The sequence below is a fragment of the Dendrobates tinctorius genome, unplaced genomic scaffold, assembly GCF_039654945.1.
Source record: "Dendrobates tinctorius isolate UK_male_01 unplaced genomic scaffold, ASM3965494v1 ptg000422l, whole genome shotgun sequence".
Classification (NCBI taxonomy): domain Eukaryota; kingdom Metazoa; phylum Chordata; class Amphibia; order Anura; family Dendrobatidae; genus Dendrobates; species Dendrobates tinctorius.
Window position 1 is genome coordinate 1,954,111 of NW_027362086.1, and position 19,204 is coordinate 1,973,314.

At 41.6% G+C, this 19,204-nt stretch overlaps 1 protein-coding gene across 1 annotated transcript in view; it reads left to right on the forward strand.

The window, feature by feature from the left end:
- Window positions 1-19,204, forward strand: part of RNPEP (arginyl aminopeptidase) — a 72,290-nt gene that overhangs the window by 45,057 nt on the left and 8,029 nt on the right. Inside the window, 3 exon segments of the mRNA XM_073564019.1 lie at window positions 7,348-7,460; window positions 14,098-14,206; window positions 16,233-16,457. Coding sequence (XP_073420120.1) covers window positions 7,348-7,460; window positions 14,098-14,206; window positions 16,233-16,457 — 447 coding nt within the window.

Sequence of the window (19,204 nt, forward strand, 5' to 3'; positions counted from 1 at the left end):
GTGGCAGTCTCGTTAGAGGACCGAATACAGCATTTCCAGTTCACGGCAATGCCGTTCGGATTGTCCATGGCACCCCGTGTTTTTACCAAGCTAATGCTAGAGGTGGTGTCATATTTAACCCCTTCACTACCAAGGGTGGTTTGCACGTTAACTACCGGGCCAATTTTTACAATTCTGACCACTGTACCTTTATGAGGTCATAACTCTGGAACGCTTCTATGGATCCCGGTGATTCTGACATTGTTTTCTCGTGACATATTGTACTTCATGTTAGTGGTAAGATTGCATTCAAATAACTTGCGTTTATTTGTGAAAAAAATGGAAATTTGGCGAAAATTTTGAAAATTTCGCAATTTTCCAACTTTGAATTTTTATGCCCTTAAATCACAGCGATACGGCACACAAAAAACTTAATGCATAACATTTCCCACATGTTTACTTTACATCAGCACAGTTTTGGAACCAAAATTTTTTTTTGTTAGGAAGTTATAAGGGTTAAAAATTGACCAGCGATTTCTCATTTTTGCAACACCATTTTATTTTTAGGGACCACTTCACATTTGAAGCCACTTTGAGGGGTCTATATGATAGAAAATACCCAAAAGTGACACCATTCTAAAAACTGCACCCCTTAAGGTGCTTAAAACCACATTCAAGAAGTTTATTAACCCTTTAGGTGCGTCACAGGAATTTTTTGAATATTAAAAAAAAAATGAACATTTAACTTTTTTTCACAAAAAAAATACTTCAGGTTCAATTTTCTTTATTTTACCAAGGGTAACAGGAGAAATTGGACTGCAAGACTTATTGTGCAATTTGTCCTGAGTACGCTGATACCTGATATGTGGGGGGGAACCACTGTTTCGGCGCATGGCAGAGCTCAGAATGGAAGGAGCGCCGTTTGACTTTTTCAATGCAAAATTGGCTGGAATTCAGATCGGACGCCATGTCACGTTTGGCGAGCCCCTGATGTACCTAAACAGTGGAAACCCCCCCAAGTGACCCCATTTTGGAAACTAGACCCCCCCAAGGAACTTATCTAGATATGTGGTGAGAACTTTGAACCCACAAGGGCTTCACAGAAGTTTATAACGTACAGCGGTACAATTAAAAAATCATATTTTTTCCACAAAAATGATCTTTTCACCCCCAATTTTTATTTTTCCAAGGGTAACAGGACCCTAAAAGTTATTGTGCAATTTGTCCTGAGTACGCTGATACCCCATATGTGGGTGTAAATGACTATTTGGGCGCATAGCAGAGCTCGGAAGGGAAGCAGCGCCATTTGACGTTTTTGGCTAGAATTGAGATCGGACACCATGTCGCGATTGGAAAACCCCTGATGTACCAAAACAGTGGAAACCCCCCACAAATGACACCATTTTGGAATCTAGACCCCCCAAGGAACTTATCTAGATGTGTGGTGAGAACTTTGAACCCCCAAGGGCTTCACAGAAGTTTATAACGTACAGCAGTACAATTAAAAAATCATATTTTTTCCACAAAAATGATCTTTTCACCCTCAATTCTTATTTTTCCAAAAGTAACAGGACCCTAAAAGATATTGTGCAATTTATCCTGAGTACGCTGATATCCCACATGTGGGGGTAAACCACTATTTGGGCGTATGGCAGAGCTCGGAAGGGAAGCAGCGCCATTTGACGTTTTTGGCTGGAATTGAGATCGGACACCATGTCGCGTTAGGAAAGCCCCTGATGTACCAAAACAGTAGAAACCCCCCACAAATGACACCATTTTGGAAACTAGACCCCCCAAGGAACTTATCTAGATGTGTGGTGAGAACTTTGAACCCCCAAGGGCTTCACTGAAGTTTATAACGTCCGGGCGTGAAAATAAAAAAATCGTATTTTTTCCACAAACATGATCTTTTAGTCCCCATTTTTTTATTTTCCCAAGGGTAACAGGAGAAATTGGACCCCAAAAGTTGTTGTCCAATTTGTCCTGAGTACGCTGATACCTCATATGTGGGAGAAAACTACTGTATGGGCACACGTCGGGGCTCGGAAGGGAAGTAGTGACGTTTTGGAATGCAGACTTTGATGGATTGGTATGCGGGTGTCATATGCGTTTGGAGAGCCCCTAATGTACCTAAACTATTGAAACTCCCCACAAGTGACCCCATTTTGGAAACTAGACCCCCCACCGAGCTTATCTAGATGTGTGGAGAGCACTTTGAACCCCCAAGTGCTTCACAGAAGTTTATAACGCCTGGGCGTGAAAATAAAAAAAACATTTTTTTCCGCAAAATTATATTTTTGCCCCCAATTTTTTATTTTCCTAAGGGTAACAGGAGAAATTGGACCCCAAAAGTTGTTTTGTAATTTGTCCTGAGTAGGCTGATACCCTACATGTGGGGGTAAAACACTGTTTGGGCACATGGCAGAGCTTGGAAGGGAAGGAGCACCATTTGACTTTTTCAACGCAGAATTGGCTGGAATTGAGATCAGACGCCATGTTGCCTTTGGAGAGCACCTGATGTGCCCAAACAGTGGAAACCCCCAATTATAACTCCAACCCGAACCTCAACACACCCCTAACCCTAATCTGAGCCCTAACCCTAGCCCTAGCCCTAACCCTAGCCCTAACCCTAACCCTAACCCTAGCCCTAACCCTAACCCTAGCCCTAACCCTACCGGGAAAATGGAAATAAATACATTTTCTTTTAGTTTTATTATTTTTCCCTAACTAAGGGGGTGATAACGGGGGTTTGATTTACGATTTATGGCGGTTTTTATGTTTGGCGGCTGTCGCACGCTAAAAGACGCTTTTTATTGTAAAAATAGTTTTTGCATCACCACATATTGTGAGCTATAATTTTTCCGTATTTTGACCCACCGAGTCATGTGAGGTCTTATTTTTTGCGGGACGAGTTGACGTTTTTATTGGTACCATTTTCGGGCACGTGACATTTTTTGATCGCTTTTTATTCCGATTTTTGGGACGCAGAATGAACAAAAACCAGCGTTTCATGAATTTCTTTTGGGGGGGTGCGTTTACACCGTTCCGCGTGGGGTAAAATTGATAAAGCGGTTTTATTCTTCGGGTCAGTACGGTTACAGCGATACCTCATTTAGGTCGTTTTTTATGTTTTGTCGGTTTTTTGCAATGAAAACTATTTTATATAAAAAATAATTATTTTTGTATCGCTTTATTCTGCGAGCTATAACTTTTTTATTTTTTTGCGGATGATGCTGTATGGTGGATCGTTTTTTGCGGGACAAGATGACGTTTTCAGCGGTACCATGCATATTTATATGCGTCTTTTTGATCGCGCGTTATTGCACTTTTTGTTCGGTGGTATGATAATAAATCATTATTTTTTGCTTCGTTTTTTATTTTTATTTTTTAAGGGGTTCGCTAAAGGGGTTAACTAATGGGACAGTTTTATAGGGCAGGTCATTACGGACGCGGCGATACCAAATATGTGCACTTTTATTGTTTTTGTTTTTTTTTATTTTGAAAAAATGGATTTATTGGGGAATATTTTTTTTTTTTTTTTACTGATTTATTTAGCGATTTTTTTTAAATTATTTTTAACACTTTTTTTTTTTTTTTTTTTACTTTATTACCTTGTCCCAGGTGGGACATCACTGTCCTGTGACAGATCGCTGATCTGTCACATCACAGATCACTGTGACAGATCAGCGATCTGTCACAGGCACTGCTGCAGACTTCCTCATGCCTGCGCTTTGCAGGCAGTGAGGAAGTCAGCTCCCTGCAGGCCCCCGTCGCCATCTTGGATCCGGGGGCCTGTAGGGAAAGAGCCCCCCGCAGCAGCGCTGCACATTGCGCTGCCGTGGGGGGCTCAGGGAAGCACGGAGGGAGCCCCCTCCCTGCCGATGCTTCCCTTTAACCCCCGGTACACCGCGATCGCGTTTGATCGCGGTGTGCAAGGGGTTAACGTGTCGGGGGCGGTCCGTGACCGCCCCTGACACATTGTGCCGGGTGTCAGCTATGATAATTAGCTGACACTCGGCCGCGATCAGCGGCGCTCACCACGTGGGCGCCGCTGATCGCGATGACGTAATATTCCGTCCATGGTAATTAGGTCCATGGACACATGGACGGAATATTACGTCAATTGTAGGTAAGGGGTTAAGACTAAAAGACACCTTAATAATTCTGTACTTGGATGACCTACTCATAGTAGGAAGTTCTGTTTCCCAATGCGAGAGTAGGATTGCTGATAGTATCTCATCCCTACAGAGACTAGGCTGGCTGATCAACTGGGAAAAATCCAGACTGAATCCAGTAACCTGTCAGACGTTCCTGGGCCTCCAAATAGACTCTAAGTCAAAAATGCTTGCTACCAGAATCTAAAATGCGAGCTATAATTAACAAGGTACGGAAAGCAGGTAATAAGAACATGATGTCCTTAAGAGAAGGCATGTCGTTATTGGGGTCACTAATATCATGCATTCCGGCTGTACAGTGGGCCCAATTCCACTGCAATGGAACGTGCTACGTGAAGCAGATAGCCTGCAGGGCAGGTTGGAGGGGAGAATATCCCTATCACCAGAAGTAATCAGCTCCTTGGAGTGGTGGTTGTACCCAGACAATTTAACGGGAGGTATTCCATGGTGGATTGTCCCTTCTAGAATTATCACCACAGACGCTAGCCCCATAGGGTGGGGGGCCCATCTAGGAAGAGATATGATGCAGGGTCAATGGTCCAAACTCGAAGCAGAAACCTCGTCCAATATCAAGGAACTAACAGCGATATATCACCTATATCTAAATTCCTTCTGCAGCTAAAAGGCACCCACACGAGAGTCCAGACAGACAATACCACCGCAGTGGCATACATAAACCGGCAAGGAGGTACGCGATCGGATCCGCTTGTCTATCGTGGAAAAGATTCTACGAATGGCTGAATCACATCTCTGTTCCCTATCCGCTGTCCACATCAGAGGAGCAGACAACTCCAGGGCGGATTATCTCAGCCGCCAGACTTTACACCAGGGAGAGTGGGTCCTCAGCCGGCACATCTTCGAGATGATAGCGGCCAGATGGGGCAGACCAGACATAGATCTGTTCGCGACAAGAGCCAACAGACGTGTAGAAAAGTTTGCTTCGCTATACAGAGCAGACAGGCCAGACGTGCTCGATGCCCTCCAAACATCCTGGACATTCCGGCTGGCATATGCCTTCCCTCCAATGGTGCTGTTACCAACAGTGGTCAGGAAGGTACGGGAGGAAGGGGCGAGGATCATCTTGATAGCCCCTTTTTGGCCCAAGAGGCCATGGTTTTCATGGTTGAGAGCAATGTCAATTGCCGACCCATGGATCCTTCCTCTACACCAGGACCTTCTGTCACAGGGACCCTGTCATCATCCCCGGGTCAGATCCCTGCACCTAGCGGCATGGAATTTGAAAGGGGGTTACTGAAGTTGAGAGGATTTTCAGATAATCTTATCAGCACGCTACTTCAGAGTAGGAAGCAATCCACAACAAAGATTTATGTGAAAATATGGAAAAAGCTTTTAGCCTTTCACACAGCAAAATTTTCCAGCGAGGTACCCATTAGAGTACCTGCAGAAAGGGCCGAGAATTGAAACTTTCAGTGAACACCCTTAAAGTCGATGTATCGGCTCTAGGAGCCTTATATAACCACAATGTGGCAGGAAATAGATGGGTTGCCAGATTTATTTCAGCCTGTCAACGAGCAACACCAGTCCACATCCCTCAGCTGCCAACATGGAACCTTAGCTTGGTCTTGGACGCCTTCACTCAGGCTCCATTTGAACCCATACACTCGGCATCAATAAAATGCCTTTCATTAAAGACGGCTCTACTAGTAGCCCTAGTGTCAGCAAGGAGAGTAGGAGATCTCCAAGCCTTGTCAGTGGACTCCCCATTCCTGTTAATTAACCAGGACAAGCTAGTGTTAAGGACAGACCAGTCTTATCTTCCTAAGCGCGTTTCTACCTTTCATAGATCCCAGGAGGTGTGCCTTCCCTCGTTCTATGAGAACCCGGTAACACCAGAGGAGGTTAGATTCCATACGTTAGATGTCAAGAGAACAGTTCTATCCTACATAGAACCAGTCCCTGGAGGCAGAGCAGGGCTCTTTTTATCTCCTTCCAGGGTAACAAGAAGGGGACTACAGTTACCAGAGGCATGCTGTCCCGGTGGAACAGAGACGCGATTACAATGGCATATTCAGCGAAAGGAGAAGACCCCCCCACGGGGTATAAAGGCGCACTCTACTAGAGCCATTTCATCCTCCTGGGCAGAAAGAGCGAACGTCCCAATAGAGCTAATATGTAAGGCCGCAACTTGGTCGTCTCCATCTACATTTTATAGCCACTATAGATTAGACCTATCTTCCTCAGATGACTTAAGTTTTGGTAGATCAGTCCTTAGCACGGTGTGCCCTTCCAAGTGATTATCTCTGAAAATCTCTGTGGGTGCTGTCGTGGCGAAGAGAAAAAAAACGGATTACTTACCGGTAATACTCTTTTGTAGAGTCCACGACAGCACCCGTTCACTTCCCTACCTTAAAATTAAAGAGTAGTACACGTGGTTCTCCTTGGTGGCGGAAAACAAGATTTAAAAATTAGTATATAAATATGATAGAAAAAGTACATATGTATAGATATTTATAAATATGTATATAGGCAAAATTGACTAAAACATGGCGGCTCCTCCTTGTTCTCTGTAATCCAAACTGAGGGAGCGAGGGGGACCGCCCCATTTATCTCTGTAGAGTCCTGCTGTCGTGGACTCTACAAAAGAGTATTACCGGTAAGTAATCCGTTTTTTTTTTGTTTTTTTTTTTTACTCCTTAATAAATGCTTTTTCAGGTGGGTTATGGCTTGAAAGGGATTCAGTTTGCACATAGACTTATACTGTCAGTAAAGATCACACAAAGTTATTCAACTCAAATATCTTGTTCATAGAGAATCTGATGTTTATGTTAAGTGCTGCGTTTTGAGCATTGTATATGCTCATAATCTTATAATAATATTTATTTTTATATAGCGCTAACATATTCCGCAAAGCTTTACACATTATCATCACTGTCCCCATTATGGCTCACAATCTAGATTTCCAATCAGTATGTCTTTGGAATGCGGGAGGAAACCCACGCAAACACATACAAACATACAAACTCCTTGCAGATGTTGTCCTTGGTGGGATTCGAACCCAGGACTCCAGCGCTGCAAGGCTGCAGTGCTATCCACTGAGCCACCGTGCTGTGCTGCCCATAATGTGTCATAATGTGACACCGCAAAAACAAAAAGGTTTTCTGCAGGTGACAAAGGTGATGATGGGGGATGTAAATGCTCCAAGACTGAAGTGTTTAAATTATTTGCTCAACAGGGGTAAATCCGGATGATACTTACAATGAAACTCCATATGAAAAAGGATTTTGCTTTGTCTCTTACCTCGCCCACCTGGCTGGAGATCAGAAAAAATTTGATGGCTTTCTAAAGGTATTATTTAATATATATTTTGGGAACTTACGTTGAAAATGGCGTCTGATCTGCAGGCACGATATTATAGAGCAGGAGGCGATCAGATTGATATCCATTTTTGTCAGAAAAGATTCAGTAAAACTTGCATTTCATTCATTGAAATCCCCGGTGTTGGTATGTATACGAGTCCAGTAGGCGGTCGTACTTGGCTATTGACAGTTTTGCCTTTGTGACTGCACAAATAAAGATGTCTAGCAATCACTGAGTTGACCACCTCTACGACTCATACGTGCATATAGGAAAAAAAAGAAACCTGATATTAATTAATAAATTATTGCATCTTTTCCAGCAAACAGAATTTTAAATTTTTTCTTAAATCTTATTTAAATATCTTTGCAGTCTTGCAAAAACAATACAAATTCCAATTTTTTTTTTTTTCTGTGTATGTGAAATGTCTGTAAGGCCAGGTTCATACTGCGTTAAAGCAGCCCGTTCAACGCATAGCATTGCCGGGCTGCATTAGCGCTGTACCGCAAGCGGTGATGGACCCTCAGATGCTGCAGCCCGCGTTCGAGAGTCAGTCACAGAATGACGACACATCGCTAGCGCATGCCGATTATGGCATGCGATGGCGATGCGCCCGTTAATGTGGGTTAACGGATTGCGTTACACCGCGTTATGCCGCGGTGTAACGCAGTCCGTTAAATGGACTGCCTTAACGCAGTGTGACCCCAGCCTTACAGTCAAAGCTTGTAAGACCTGTAGTCTGGATATGTCTATCACTATCCTGCGCCTTTGTTGCTATGACGATGCAGAGGAAAATTTTTGGGCTCTCCCTGCTTCTGTTCTTTAATGGCGCCATGATAGCTATGTTGATCCTATTAGATATAATAGTTGTACACTTATCCTCCTGCTTATATTTAACCCTTACCATGCAGTTTTTCATTTGTGCTTTAGTGTTTTGTTTGATGCTTAACATTTTTTTCTGACAACATATCTGTATGAGGGCTTATTTGTTGGTGAGGGGATGTGTGTTATAGTTTTGAAAGACTGATTATTTTACCTTTTACAAAACACTGTGGGGGAAAAAAAAAAAAAAAAAAAATCTCCGGTGTGGTGGAGTAGTTTAAAAAAAAAAAAAAAAATCAATTCCATTGTCTGTTTTTTGGTTTTTTTTTACGGATTTGGGCTATTTGCACACAGTGCGTTTTTGCTGTGTTTTTTTCCGCCCCGAAATGGTCCAAAAACGCAATGAAATCCTTATGTAAGGTAATTAAATGACAATCTTGAAGTGTTGTGCACATGATCAATAAATTTCCGTGCGTATTTGCAGTGCGTTTTTTTTCTGCAGTATGTCAATTCTTTGTGTTTCTTCAGTGTTTCTGCACTCATTGACTTCAATTGAGTCAGTCAAATCCACAGCAAAAACGCAGGTATAAAAGTGCGGATTTTCTTGAGTTGTTTTGCGTTTTACTGGATTCCTATGGTGTTTCAACTGCTGTCATCTGTGTTTTAAGTGTGGGAAACACCGTGCGGTAGTTTTTATCGAGCGCTGCGGGATCGTGCTGGCAGATGTCAGCGTGACCACGCAGCTCTGACTGTGACCTGCATGCGTGGTCCGATGAGACTACTGCTCCCATCAGGCTACGTCTGCTGCACTGATAACAATGACAGTAGGTGCCACTGATGGGAGGTGTGGTATCATCTGCCAGTGCCTGTGCTCACAGTTTAAAAAAAAAAAAAAAAAAAGTAAAATTGCATACATATTCGCATAGAAGTAAAAACCCATTATACTCACCTAACACCAAATGCCCTCGTCTCACGTGTACAACAGTCACAGATGTGACCGCTCTACCCGGCCACATGCAATACACTGACAGGAAGTAATTCCTCCCACAGTGTATCACTGAGCTGCCATGAGTTCACCGGAGTAAATCAGCTGATTAGCTCCGGTGCTCTCACCTACAGCACCGCTGCGTGAGAACTTTACCACTCAGCAGAGGGTGCCGTAAGGGAGAGTAATGGAGTTGATCAGCTGATGAACTCCAGTGAACTATCACGGCAGCTCAGTGATACACTGACAGGATGTAATCACTCCTGCAGCTTATCACTGGCTGTTTTTGAGAGTAGTCACATCACTGATGTGACTGCTCTCAAAGTGAATCAGGATCGTCCTGGGACATGATGGATTATCTTCTCGGTGGACAGGTAAGGAATATTTGTGGTTTATTATATTTTTGTTGCAAGAGATGTTGGTTTCAGTGGGTTAGGCGTTCGGTAAGTATGGTTTAATTAAGGTTCAATAAAGGAGTCTGTGCTATTTCAAATAAAGGGCTCTTTATTCTGGGTGTCTGTGTTTTTATACAATATCACTATGGGGTTACTAATGGTTAGGTTATAGACACCTCTCCATTATTAACCTGGGGGCTTGATGTCACCTGACAATACAAAGGTGAAATCAACCTAGCAAATATGAACCCCACTTGCCACCGCTACAGGGCAAGTGGGAAGAGCGAGGCTAAGCGCCAGAATTGGCGTATCTTATAGATGCACCTTTTCTGGGGCAGCTGAAAGCTGATTTTTTTTTTTTTTTATATTTAGTCTGGGAGAGGCATATATCTATGGCCCCTTCCTAGGTTGTTAATATCAGCCTGCAGCTGTCTGCATAGCCTTTGCTGGTTATTATAGGGGTACCCCACATAATCTTTTCTTTTTTTTTTTTTTTTCTTTTTTGTCCCATATTTTAATATTCATTGAAGGCCAAGTATACAGCTGTGAGCTGATATTAATAACCTGAAAAGCTCCATGGGTATTACGCCCTTCCCAGGCTATAAACGTCTTCCATCAGCCATCAGCTTTCCCTCTGCTGGTTATTAAAATTACACGGGAGCCCAAGGCCACGCCATTTTTTTTTTTTAAATGCTTTTTTCCTTCAAATTAACAGTTGCTGTCTGGTTGCACCCTATGTTCGTAAATTCTGTTAATGCTCCTACATAGGCTGGTGACAATGCTCCTACATAGGCGGGTGACAATGTGTGAGTAGGTTTCTGTGTGTTTGTGTGTACTTATCACCTTAGTAATGAGGATGTTTGGCTGACACCTTTTCATTACTGGCCTAGAGCTAGGTGTCAATGACAGCTGCTGCCCTAATCCCATTACCCTGATGCCACACTGCATCAGCATGTAATTTCTTGTTTCAACACCACCTTTTTTTCATCACAAAATGTTTTATTAAAATGACTTTATTTAGCTCAAAAAACCCTTCATTGCTGTATAAAAACGCAGCAAAACCGCTCGTTTTTCCATAGCGTTTTTTCTGCCAAGAGATGCAGAGGCCTTGCAGAAATTTCTGCAAGCAAATACTCAACATGCGCACATAGCCTTACTTAGCTATTTGATTTTCCAAGTCAGTGCAAGTACGGTGATTAGGGTGATGGTGGAAGAAAAGCTAACAAATTAATAAAAAAAAATTTGGATTATATTGCCATTTCCTGAGGAGAGGAAATTTTTCTCTAAGTCAGTGGGGTGTGCGAGGACTTTTTATGTGTATATATGAATGCATGCATGTAAGTATCTTGAATGGACAGTTTAGTGTTGGTTTACAGCATTTTGATAGCACCTGAACTGATCTTCTGCAGTTTGCGAAGTATTGGACCTCAACCCACCGATATTTCACCGATTTTACCTATCCTGTTTTTATAGGGCATATTTAATTTTGCGGTTTTGGAGTTTTTTTTCCCTCCACTTATTCCAAGAGAAACAAAACAATAGCCGTATTATGAACACTACTGCAGTAATCATCAGTGTAGTGGGAATGTAAAATTTTCTCTGGCAGTCCTGCAGACAATGGAGTAGAAGTTGAGCATGCACACCATCACTCCATTCAAGATTGGATTCTACAGAGCTTTGATGTTAAATATGTAACACACGAAAAAAAAAAAAGGCTTCAGACAAAGCACCACCATTTTCCTCAAGCTTCTTTTGCTTCAAAAACAATGCAGATGCACATCCCTTTTTTTGATATTTCAATAAATTATTATCTTTGGTAGAATATGCTCCTATTTCTGGTCTTTTTTTCATGCCTTAGTTTGTTTTTGAAGATTTATATATTTAGTAGAGTTCACTTGCCATAGTTACATCTAGTGTATCTGTACTGAGAATACTTTGTGTCTTAATGTAGGAGCAGAGATCCTGATTCCAGCAATGTTTCACTCACTGGTCTGCTTGGTATATTTTTTATAAAATCTGTTTTATCAGTAGGAGATTATTATTAGAAGATTAGTCAACTTGCTACCTTGCTAACTTGCATTACCTCTGTATTCATAAGCTCTGTTTAACCCCATTCTCTGATTGGCAATGTTCTGTGTTCACTGTGCATAGACAGAAAGCTGCCAATCAGTAGTGTGGGTGTGGTTATACGCCACTCAACATTTAGATCTACAACCAATGAATTTTTGCAAAGCTACATCAAGAGTCCTAGTAATTTATACAACTCTGGAATCTGGGTCCCTGCCCCTAAAGCATGCTGTTCTCGGAGTAGCAAAAGCGTGGTGATAATTCACTTTAAGTGCTGCCGTAACACCTTCATGACCTATGACATATAGGTACGTCATAGGTAGTGTCTTTCCCTCTGATTTGATCAGCTGTCATGTGCCCGTAACAGCCGTGGGTGAAATCTTGATCCACCCGTAGCAGTTACCATGTTATCATGACAACTGGGGGTCTACAGAAGAACCCTGTGCTTGTCATTGCAGATCTACCATGAACGCTGGCCCATGGTCGTTGTTCATAGGAATAAAAATTTTATATACATACACACGCACACACACCCCCATCCATCCATCCATCTTTGGCAAAAGTTAAGAGACCACTGCAAAATTTTCAGTTTGTCTGGTTTTTCTCTTTATACGTATATTTTTGAGTAAATATAAATCGCTCTTATATTCTATAAACTACTGACGACATGTCTTCGAATTTCCAAGCAATACATTTTGTATTTATTTTCAGAAAATGAGAAAAGGTCAAAATAACAAAAAATGCAGTGCTTGCAGACCTCAAATAATGCTATTAAAACAAGTTCATAATCATTTAGAAACAACAATACTAATGTTTTAACTCAGGAAGAGTTCCGAAATCAATATTTTGTGGAATAACTATGATTTTTAATCACCGCTTTCATGTGTCTTGGCATGCTTTCCACCAGTCTTTCACACTGCTTTTGGGTGACCTTATGCCACTCCTGGTACAAAAATTTAAGCAGTTCTTCTTTGTTTGATGGCTTGTGACTATCCATCTTCCTCTTGATTACATTCCAAAGGTTTTCAATGGGGTTCAGGTCTGGAGATTGGGCTGGCCATGACAGGGATTTGATGTTGTGGTCCTTAATCCACACATTGACTGACCTAGCTGTGTGGCATGGCGCATTGTCCTGCTGGAAAAAACAGTCCTCAGAGTTGGGGAGTATTGCCTGAGCAGAAGGAATCAATTGTTTTTCCAGGATAACCTTGTATGCAGCTTGATTCATACATCCGTCGCAAAGATGAACCTGCCCAATTCCAGCCTTGCTGAAGCATCCCCAGATTATCACTTATACTCCACCAAATTTCACAGTGGGTGCAAGACACTGTGCCTTGTACGCCTCTCCAGGTCTCCGTCTAACCATTAGACAACCAGGTGTTGGAAAAAACTGAAAACTAGACTCATCAGAGAAGATTACCTTACTCCAGTCCTCCATGGTCCAATCCTTATGGTCTTTGGCAAACTTCAGCCTGGCTCTCCTTTGCTTCTGATTGATGGAAGGCTTTTTTCTACCTTTACATGACTTGAGCCCTGCCTCTAGGAGCCTGTTTCGAACTGTTCTTGCCATGCACTTCACCCCAGCTGCCATTTGCCATTCCTTTTGTAGGTCACTTGATGTCATACTGCGGTTGCTGAGTGACATTCGAATAATATGACTGTCATACCGGCAGTGGAGCGTCTTTTTTGCCCTCTGTCGATCTGTAGCTTTGTTGTCCCCAATGTCTGCTGCTTTACCTTGTTGTAATGGACTGCCATCTTAGAAATTTTAAGATGGAGGCAACATGACGCTCACTATATCCTTCTGCTAGTAAAGCCAGAATTGAGCATTTTTTTTACTCACTCAGGACTTAACTTTTAACCATGTCAAAGGAGTTGAAAATAATTTTTTTTATTCCTATTATTGCTTTTGGGATATTACTAGCACTTGTTTTGCCATCCAGCTTGTCCTATTGCAAGAGGATTGTATTGTAAACACCACAGCAGGGTTTTTTATACTTCATTAAGTAAGATTTGGTTTAGGTGATCACCTAGTCAGAAGCACAATAAGTAGAATGAGGTGTACGCTGGTTGGAATTCAACTGACACTGGAATGTAATGGCTGTCAGACATGTAGAGAAGCTGATTATTATAAAACTGTGCGGTGGTCTCTTAATTTAAAAAGTACAACTTGTCCTGCAAAAAACAAGCCTTCAAACGGCCATATTCACAGAACAATTAAAAGTTTATGACTCTGGGAAGAAGGAGGGGAAAAAATGAAAATCCCAAGGTTGTGAAGGGTTTAAAGGATACATATTTTAACAGGATTGATTGTTTAACACCTATTGACACTGTGAATATCCTGTTTTTGTATTTTTAGGCTTATGTTGACAGATTTAAGTTTCAGAGTATCACTGCTGATGAAGCGTTGGCCTTTTATTTGGATTATTTTCCAGATCTTAAGGAAAAGGGTGTTGATAAATTCAAGGGTAAGTTTCAAGTAATTGGTATGTAACGCTGTAAATATTAGAACACCTACTCATAACTGTTACATACACGATGCAATAGTTTCATCATTTTCGAATTTGTAACTTCTTTGCGACAAATATTTTGTTAACCCCTTGTAGCTAATAAGGATGATTTTAAATCTGGTGATTAAATTAAATGATTTATTTTTAATCTATTTATTAATCACCTTGTTGATGAGGCGGTAAAGTGGCATTTTTTGCTGAATCAAAATTTTTCATGATAATGAATGTTCAGCTTGATGGTATTTTTATTACCGAATGACCTAGATAAGCTGACTGCATGTGGAAAAAAAACATAGATTAATTTTAATGTTAAATGTAAAATAAAGCACCTCGGCTGCATTAATAGTTTAAATGGGATTAAACTGGGGAAAACAGGACAAGAAGAACATGGCTATTCTGGTCTCAAGAAAGCAAAGTGGCAGTACTCAATGTCAGGCATCAGCTATATAAGCAAATGGTATTTTAGCTGTGCGTGCTGGCAGGTAGGAGGCGCTTCACTGTGCTGCCATGAATTAATTAGCTCCTGTCCAACCCAGTATACTCTTTGACCTGGGAGAAGATTAGCAATATGGTTCAATGACCTCTGCAGTTGCTATGAAGGCCATAGGGATGAGAGATCATAACAATATGCTCCATAACCCCAGCACTGGTCATAAAGTATTATGGACTGATAATTATGAAACTGAACTATGTGCACAAGTAAGATTCAGTCATGTTGGAGGATTGGTGCAAGATCACAAGAATTATTTCTACCGTATACTAGTTGAAGAGCCTGGCGTTGCCTGGGCCTAGTAACCAACTGTGGTTAGTTATAACAAATTATAATGATTATATTGCACATAAAAACCGTACATCTAATCCTATCCTGTGTGATACTGACTGCTGAGCCGTGTATCTAATCCTAATCTGTGTGATACTGTCTGCTAAGCTATGTATCTAATACTATTCTGTGTGATACTGACTGCTGAGCCGTGTATCTAATCCTATCCTGTGTGATACTGGGCTCCCCCTGCAGTCTGTGTCAGAGGGTGGTCTGTGTTGGCACGGTAATAAATTGTGTTATTTCCAGCTTTACAGAAGGACGATAACACCATAGAAATGATAAGAATAACAGGCCTCAGTTGCCACAACTGTCTACAAAAAAAACTGTTGCTGATGGCAACCAATCACAGCTCATTTTTCATCTTTTAAACAGCTCAGGGACAGCGTGGCGAGTTTTGAGTGGTGACTTTTGTGTTTCGACTTTTATGTGGCGAGGTTGGTGTATGTGTGGTGACATGTGTGCTGAGGGTGGTATATATGTTGGAGCACGTGGTAGTGTGTGGCACATTTTTTGTGTTCATATCCCCGTGTGTGGTGATTATCTCATGTCAGGGCCCCACCTTAGCAACTGTACGGTATATACTCTTTGGCGCCATCGCTCTCATTCTTTAAGTCCCCCTTGTTCACATCTGGCAGCTGTCAGTTTGCCTCCAACACGTTTCCTTTCACTTTTCCCCATTATGTAGATAGGGGCAAAATTGTTTGGTGAATTGGAACGCGCAGGGTTAAAATTTCGCCTCACAACATAGCCTATGACGCTCTCGGGGTCCAGACGTGTGACTGTGCCAAATTTTGTGGCTGTACCTGCGACTGTGCGGATGCCAATCCTGGACATACATACACACCCACATTGAGCTTTATATATTAGATTGAATTTATTGTGATCACTGATTATATATAGTCCAATCATAATACAGTAATGAAGTTTGCTTCACTCTGAAATATTGTTGTTGGGGAAAAATGTTATACCACAGTACGTGAAGATACAGACTCCTTAACACTGATCCAAAGATCAACATGTACTTATCACCAAAGCTGTTGATTAGTCTTTCTCCATTTTCTTTGTATTGCTTTTTTGCGCATTGTACATTGCACCTAAAGTTTAGAACTTCGAGCATGTCTATATTTATTCCCTTAACCAAAATGTGATTTTCTAAAATAGGCTTTGAATTTGACCATTGGTTGAACACGCCTGGCTGGCCACCATTTCTTCCAGATTTGTCTTCAGGCAACGCTCTGATGAAGCCGTCTGAAGCTTTGGCTGAACTCTTGGCTTTTTCACCTCTCGACTTTGAGTCTATTACTAAAGTGGATATCACACAATGGAAAACCTATCAGCTTGTCTATTTTTTGGATAGAGTACTTGACAAGTCACCGCTTCCAATGGGTAAGAGATGAATTAAATCATTTAATTATGTTTGACCATTTCACAACCATTTGAACACTAGGGTGTAAATGGTGAGACTAGTCACATTACAGTAATTCTCAGATAAATCATGAGATCAAAAACACTTGTGAAAATTGTCTGCAACTTCCTGTGATGCTGCAACTTTGAGCTGTGAAAAAAACGTGAAAGAATACACATTATATCCTTTTTACAGCTCTAAAATTGTATAACAAGAAGCTGTAGACATCTTGCACAAGTGTGTGTATATATACAGTGTGTGTGTGTATATATATATATTATATATAATCTCTAGCTATATTCTCATTTTTCAGGACTCGTAGCATCTCCATTTCTCGGGGTCTGGGCTGGGTGAGGGCTTATTTCTGGCGCGTTGAGCTAACTTTATCAGTCATTTTGGGGAAGATATGATCTTTTTATCACCAATTATTGAATTTTATTGCAATGTTGCGGCAATCAAAAAAACCGTAATTCTGGCATTTTGATTTTTTTTTTTTAATCTTGTTACACCGTTTACCGATCGGATTAATTCCAAAAATGTGTAATTTTTTTTCTTTTTATTTTGAATGGGGCAAAAAGGTGTTAATTTAAACTTTATATATTTTTTTTTTTATTTAATATTTAAAATTTTTTTTTTTTATTTTTTTTTTACCTTTTTCTTCCTGCAATAGTCTCCTTAGGAGACTTAAAGCTTTGATCTTCTGATTGCTCCTGCTAGACAGAGCAGGGCTTCAGCCCTGCTCTGTGTAGCATAAATGCTCATCTTCTGTGAACTCCGGCTATGGGGCGGCACTCATAGCAGATAACCAATGACAACCACAGGGGCCTCCTACAGGTTCTCAAGCCAACCCATCGGAGCCCTGCAATCATGTGACGGGGTGCCAATGGGCAGGGTTTGTGACACCCTTCATACCCGCTTATGTTAAATTCCAATGTCAGAGATTGAACAGCGGCATTTAAAGGGAATCTGTCACGCCTTTTTTGAGATATCCTATAATATCATTCAATTGTGTGTCACATAAGGATTCTCTTAGTACTTTTGCTTCCCCCTGACCCCGCACCTTTCATGCATAAACACCTTTTTTTATCGGTTCAGATATATGTAAACTGCCGCTGTCCGGTCCACTGGGCGGGGCTTATTCACCTGCTCCCCCCCCTCCCTGTCTTGCTCTACGCATTTCTTCTTGTGTAGAGCAAGACAGGGAGGGGGGGGGGGAGGTGAATAAGCCCCGCCCATCGGACCGGACCACGGCAGTTTACATATATCTGAACCGATAAAAAAAGGTGTTTATGCATGAAAGGTGCGGGGTCAGGGGGAAGCAAAAGTACTAAGGGAATCCTTATGTGATTCATAACTGAATGGTATCATTATATGATATCTCAAAAAAGGGGTGACAGATTCCCGTTAACATTTAAAAGCCATGAGTGGATTGCATTTCATCCCGTGGCCATTAGGGGCACATGACGTGATCAAATCAGCTGTGTCTGAAAAGTTGCGGATTCGGCACTGGAGCCCACATAAAAGTGAGGGAGGCGACCTATGACGTACCTATACGTCAGTAGTCATAAATGGGTTAATGACCTGTTTAGACCATAATTATATATTCACACAACGATCATAAATATTTTTGCTAGTTTGCTGCTCTTAGAATATCATCTTATTGGCCACACATCACCTGTTTAAACAGAAGGATGTGCTATCGCACTGAATGAATAAATATTTTGCTTGTTAATCTGGTGTTTGCCAGTCTGTTTATCCTGCCCAATAATCAGTTTTTCCCCAATTATCATTCCATCTAAATGGGCCTTAGTTTGCATTTATTTAAGGTTTGTATTTTCTCCGTGACTTTCATTGCTTTCTGGTGTGTGCAGTCTTGCAGCTGTTTGAGGGTGCATACTGCTGTGTAAAATGTGTGCTCATTTAGCATTTGGAAGAATAGTAACTGCAAAAGGTCCCCAGGACGCCGGCCACAGAAGTGAAGAGTGCACCGTAGCACAAAAGAGGAAAATGAGCCCACAATTGTTATAGAAAAGGCCAATTAATGAGATTACAATTAAAAAAGAACCAAAAAGGGAATTTATGGGCTACAGCTCTATATATGCAAATGGCCTCTTCTGACGCAGGACGAGGTCTTGAACTCTATCACCACTTATTAGACTAAGGCCAGGATCACACATGCGGGAAACTTGGATGAGTCTCGCATCATAATACCCAGCACTGCCACCAGCACTCGGGAGCGGAGCGTGCGGCTACATTGAAACACATGCCGACGCACGCTCCACTCCCGATTGCCAGCGGCAGTGCCAGGTATTATGACACGAGACTCATCTGAGTTTCTCGCATGTGTGATCCCAGCCATAGGATAAGAATCCAAACAAGGTACTCCAGTTGCGGACACATGTTTCTGGGTGCTTGCACTTCATCTGTGTGACTGGGAGTGTAAAGGGTGAACATTTCTTCTTGTGCCAAGTCAATGTAAGGAGACTTCCAGGCTATGCAGTGCTCCTCTGGGAAATTAAATCTGCCTCTTCAGAGAGGAGTGGAACTCGAACGTTAGGCCACTTATTGGATGTAGCAATCCTAAAAGTCAACGAAATAATACAGATCGAAATAGTGGATTAAACTTGACTACTGCCTTTAATGTATTTTCTAAAACGTACAAGGATCACTAAAACTCTAATAACTTTACTTTTAATTATTTCAAAACCAAAACGCAGCTTAGAAGATG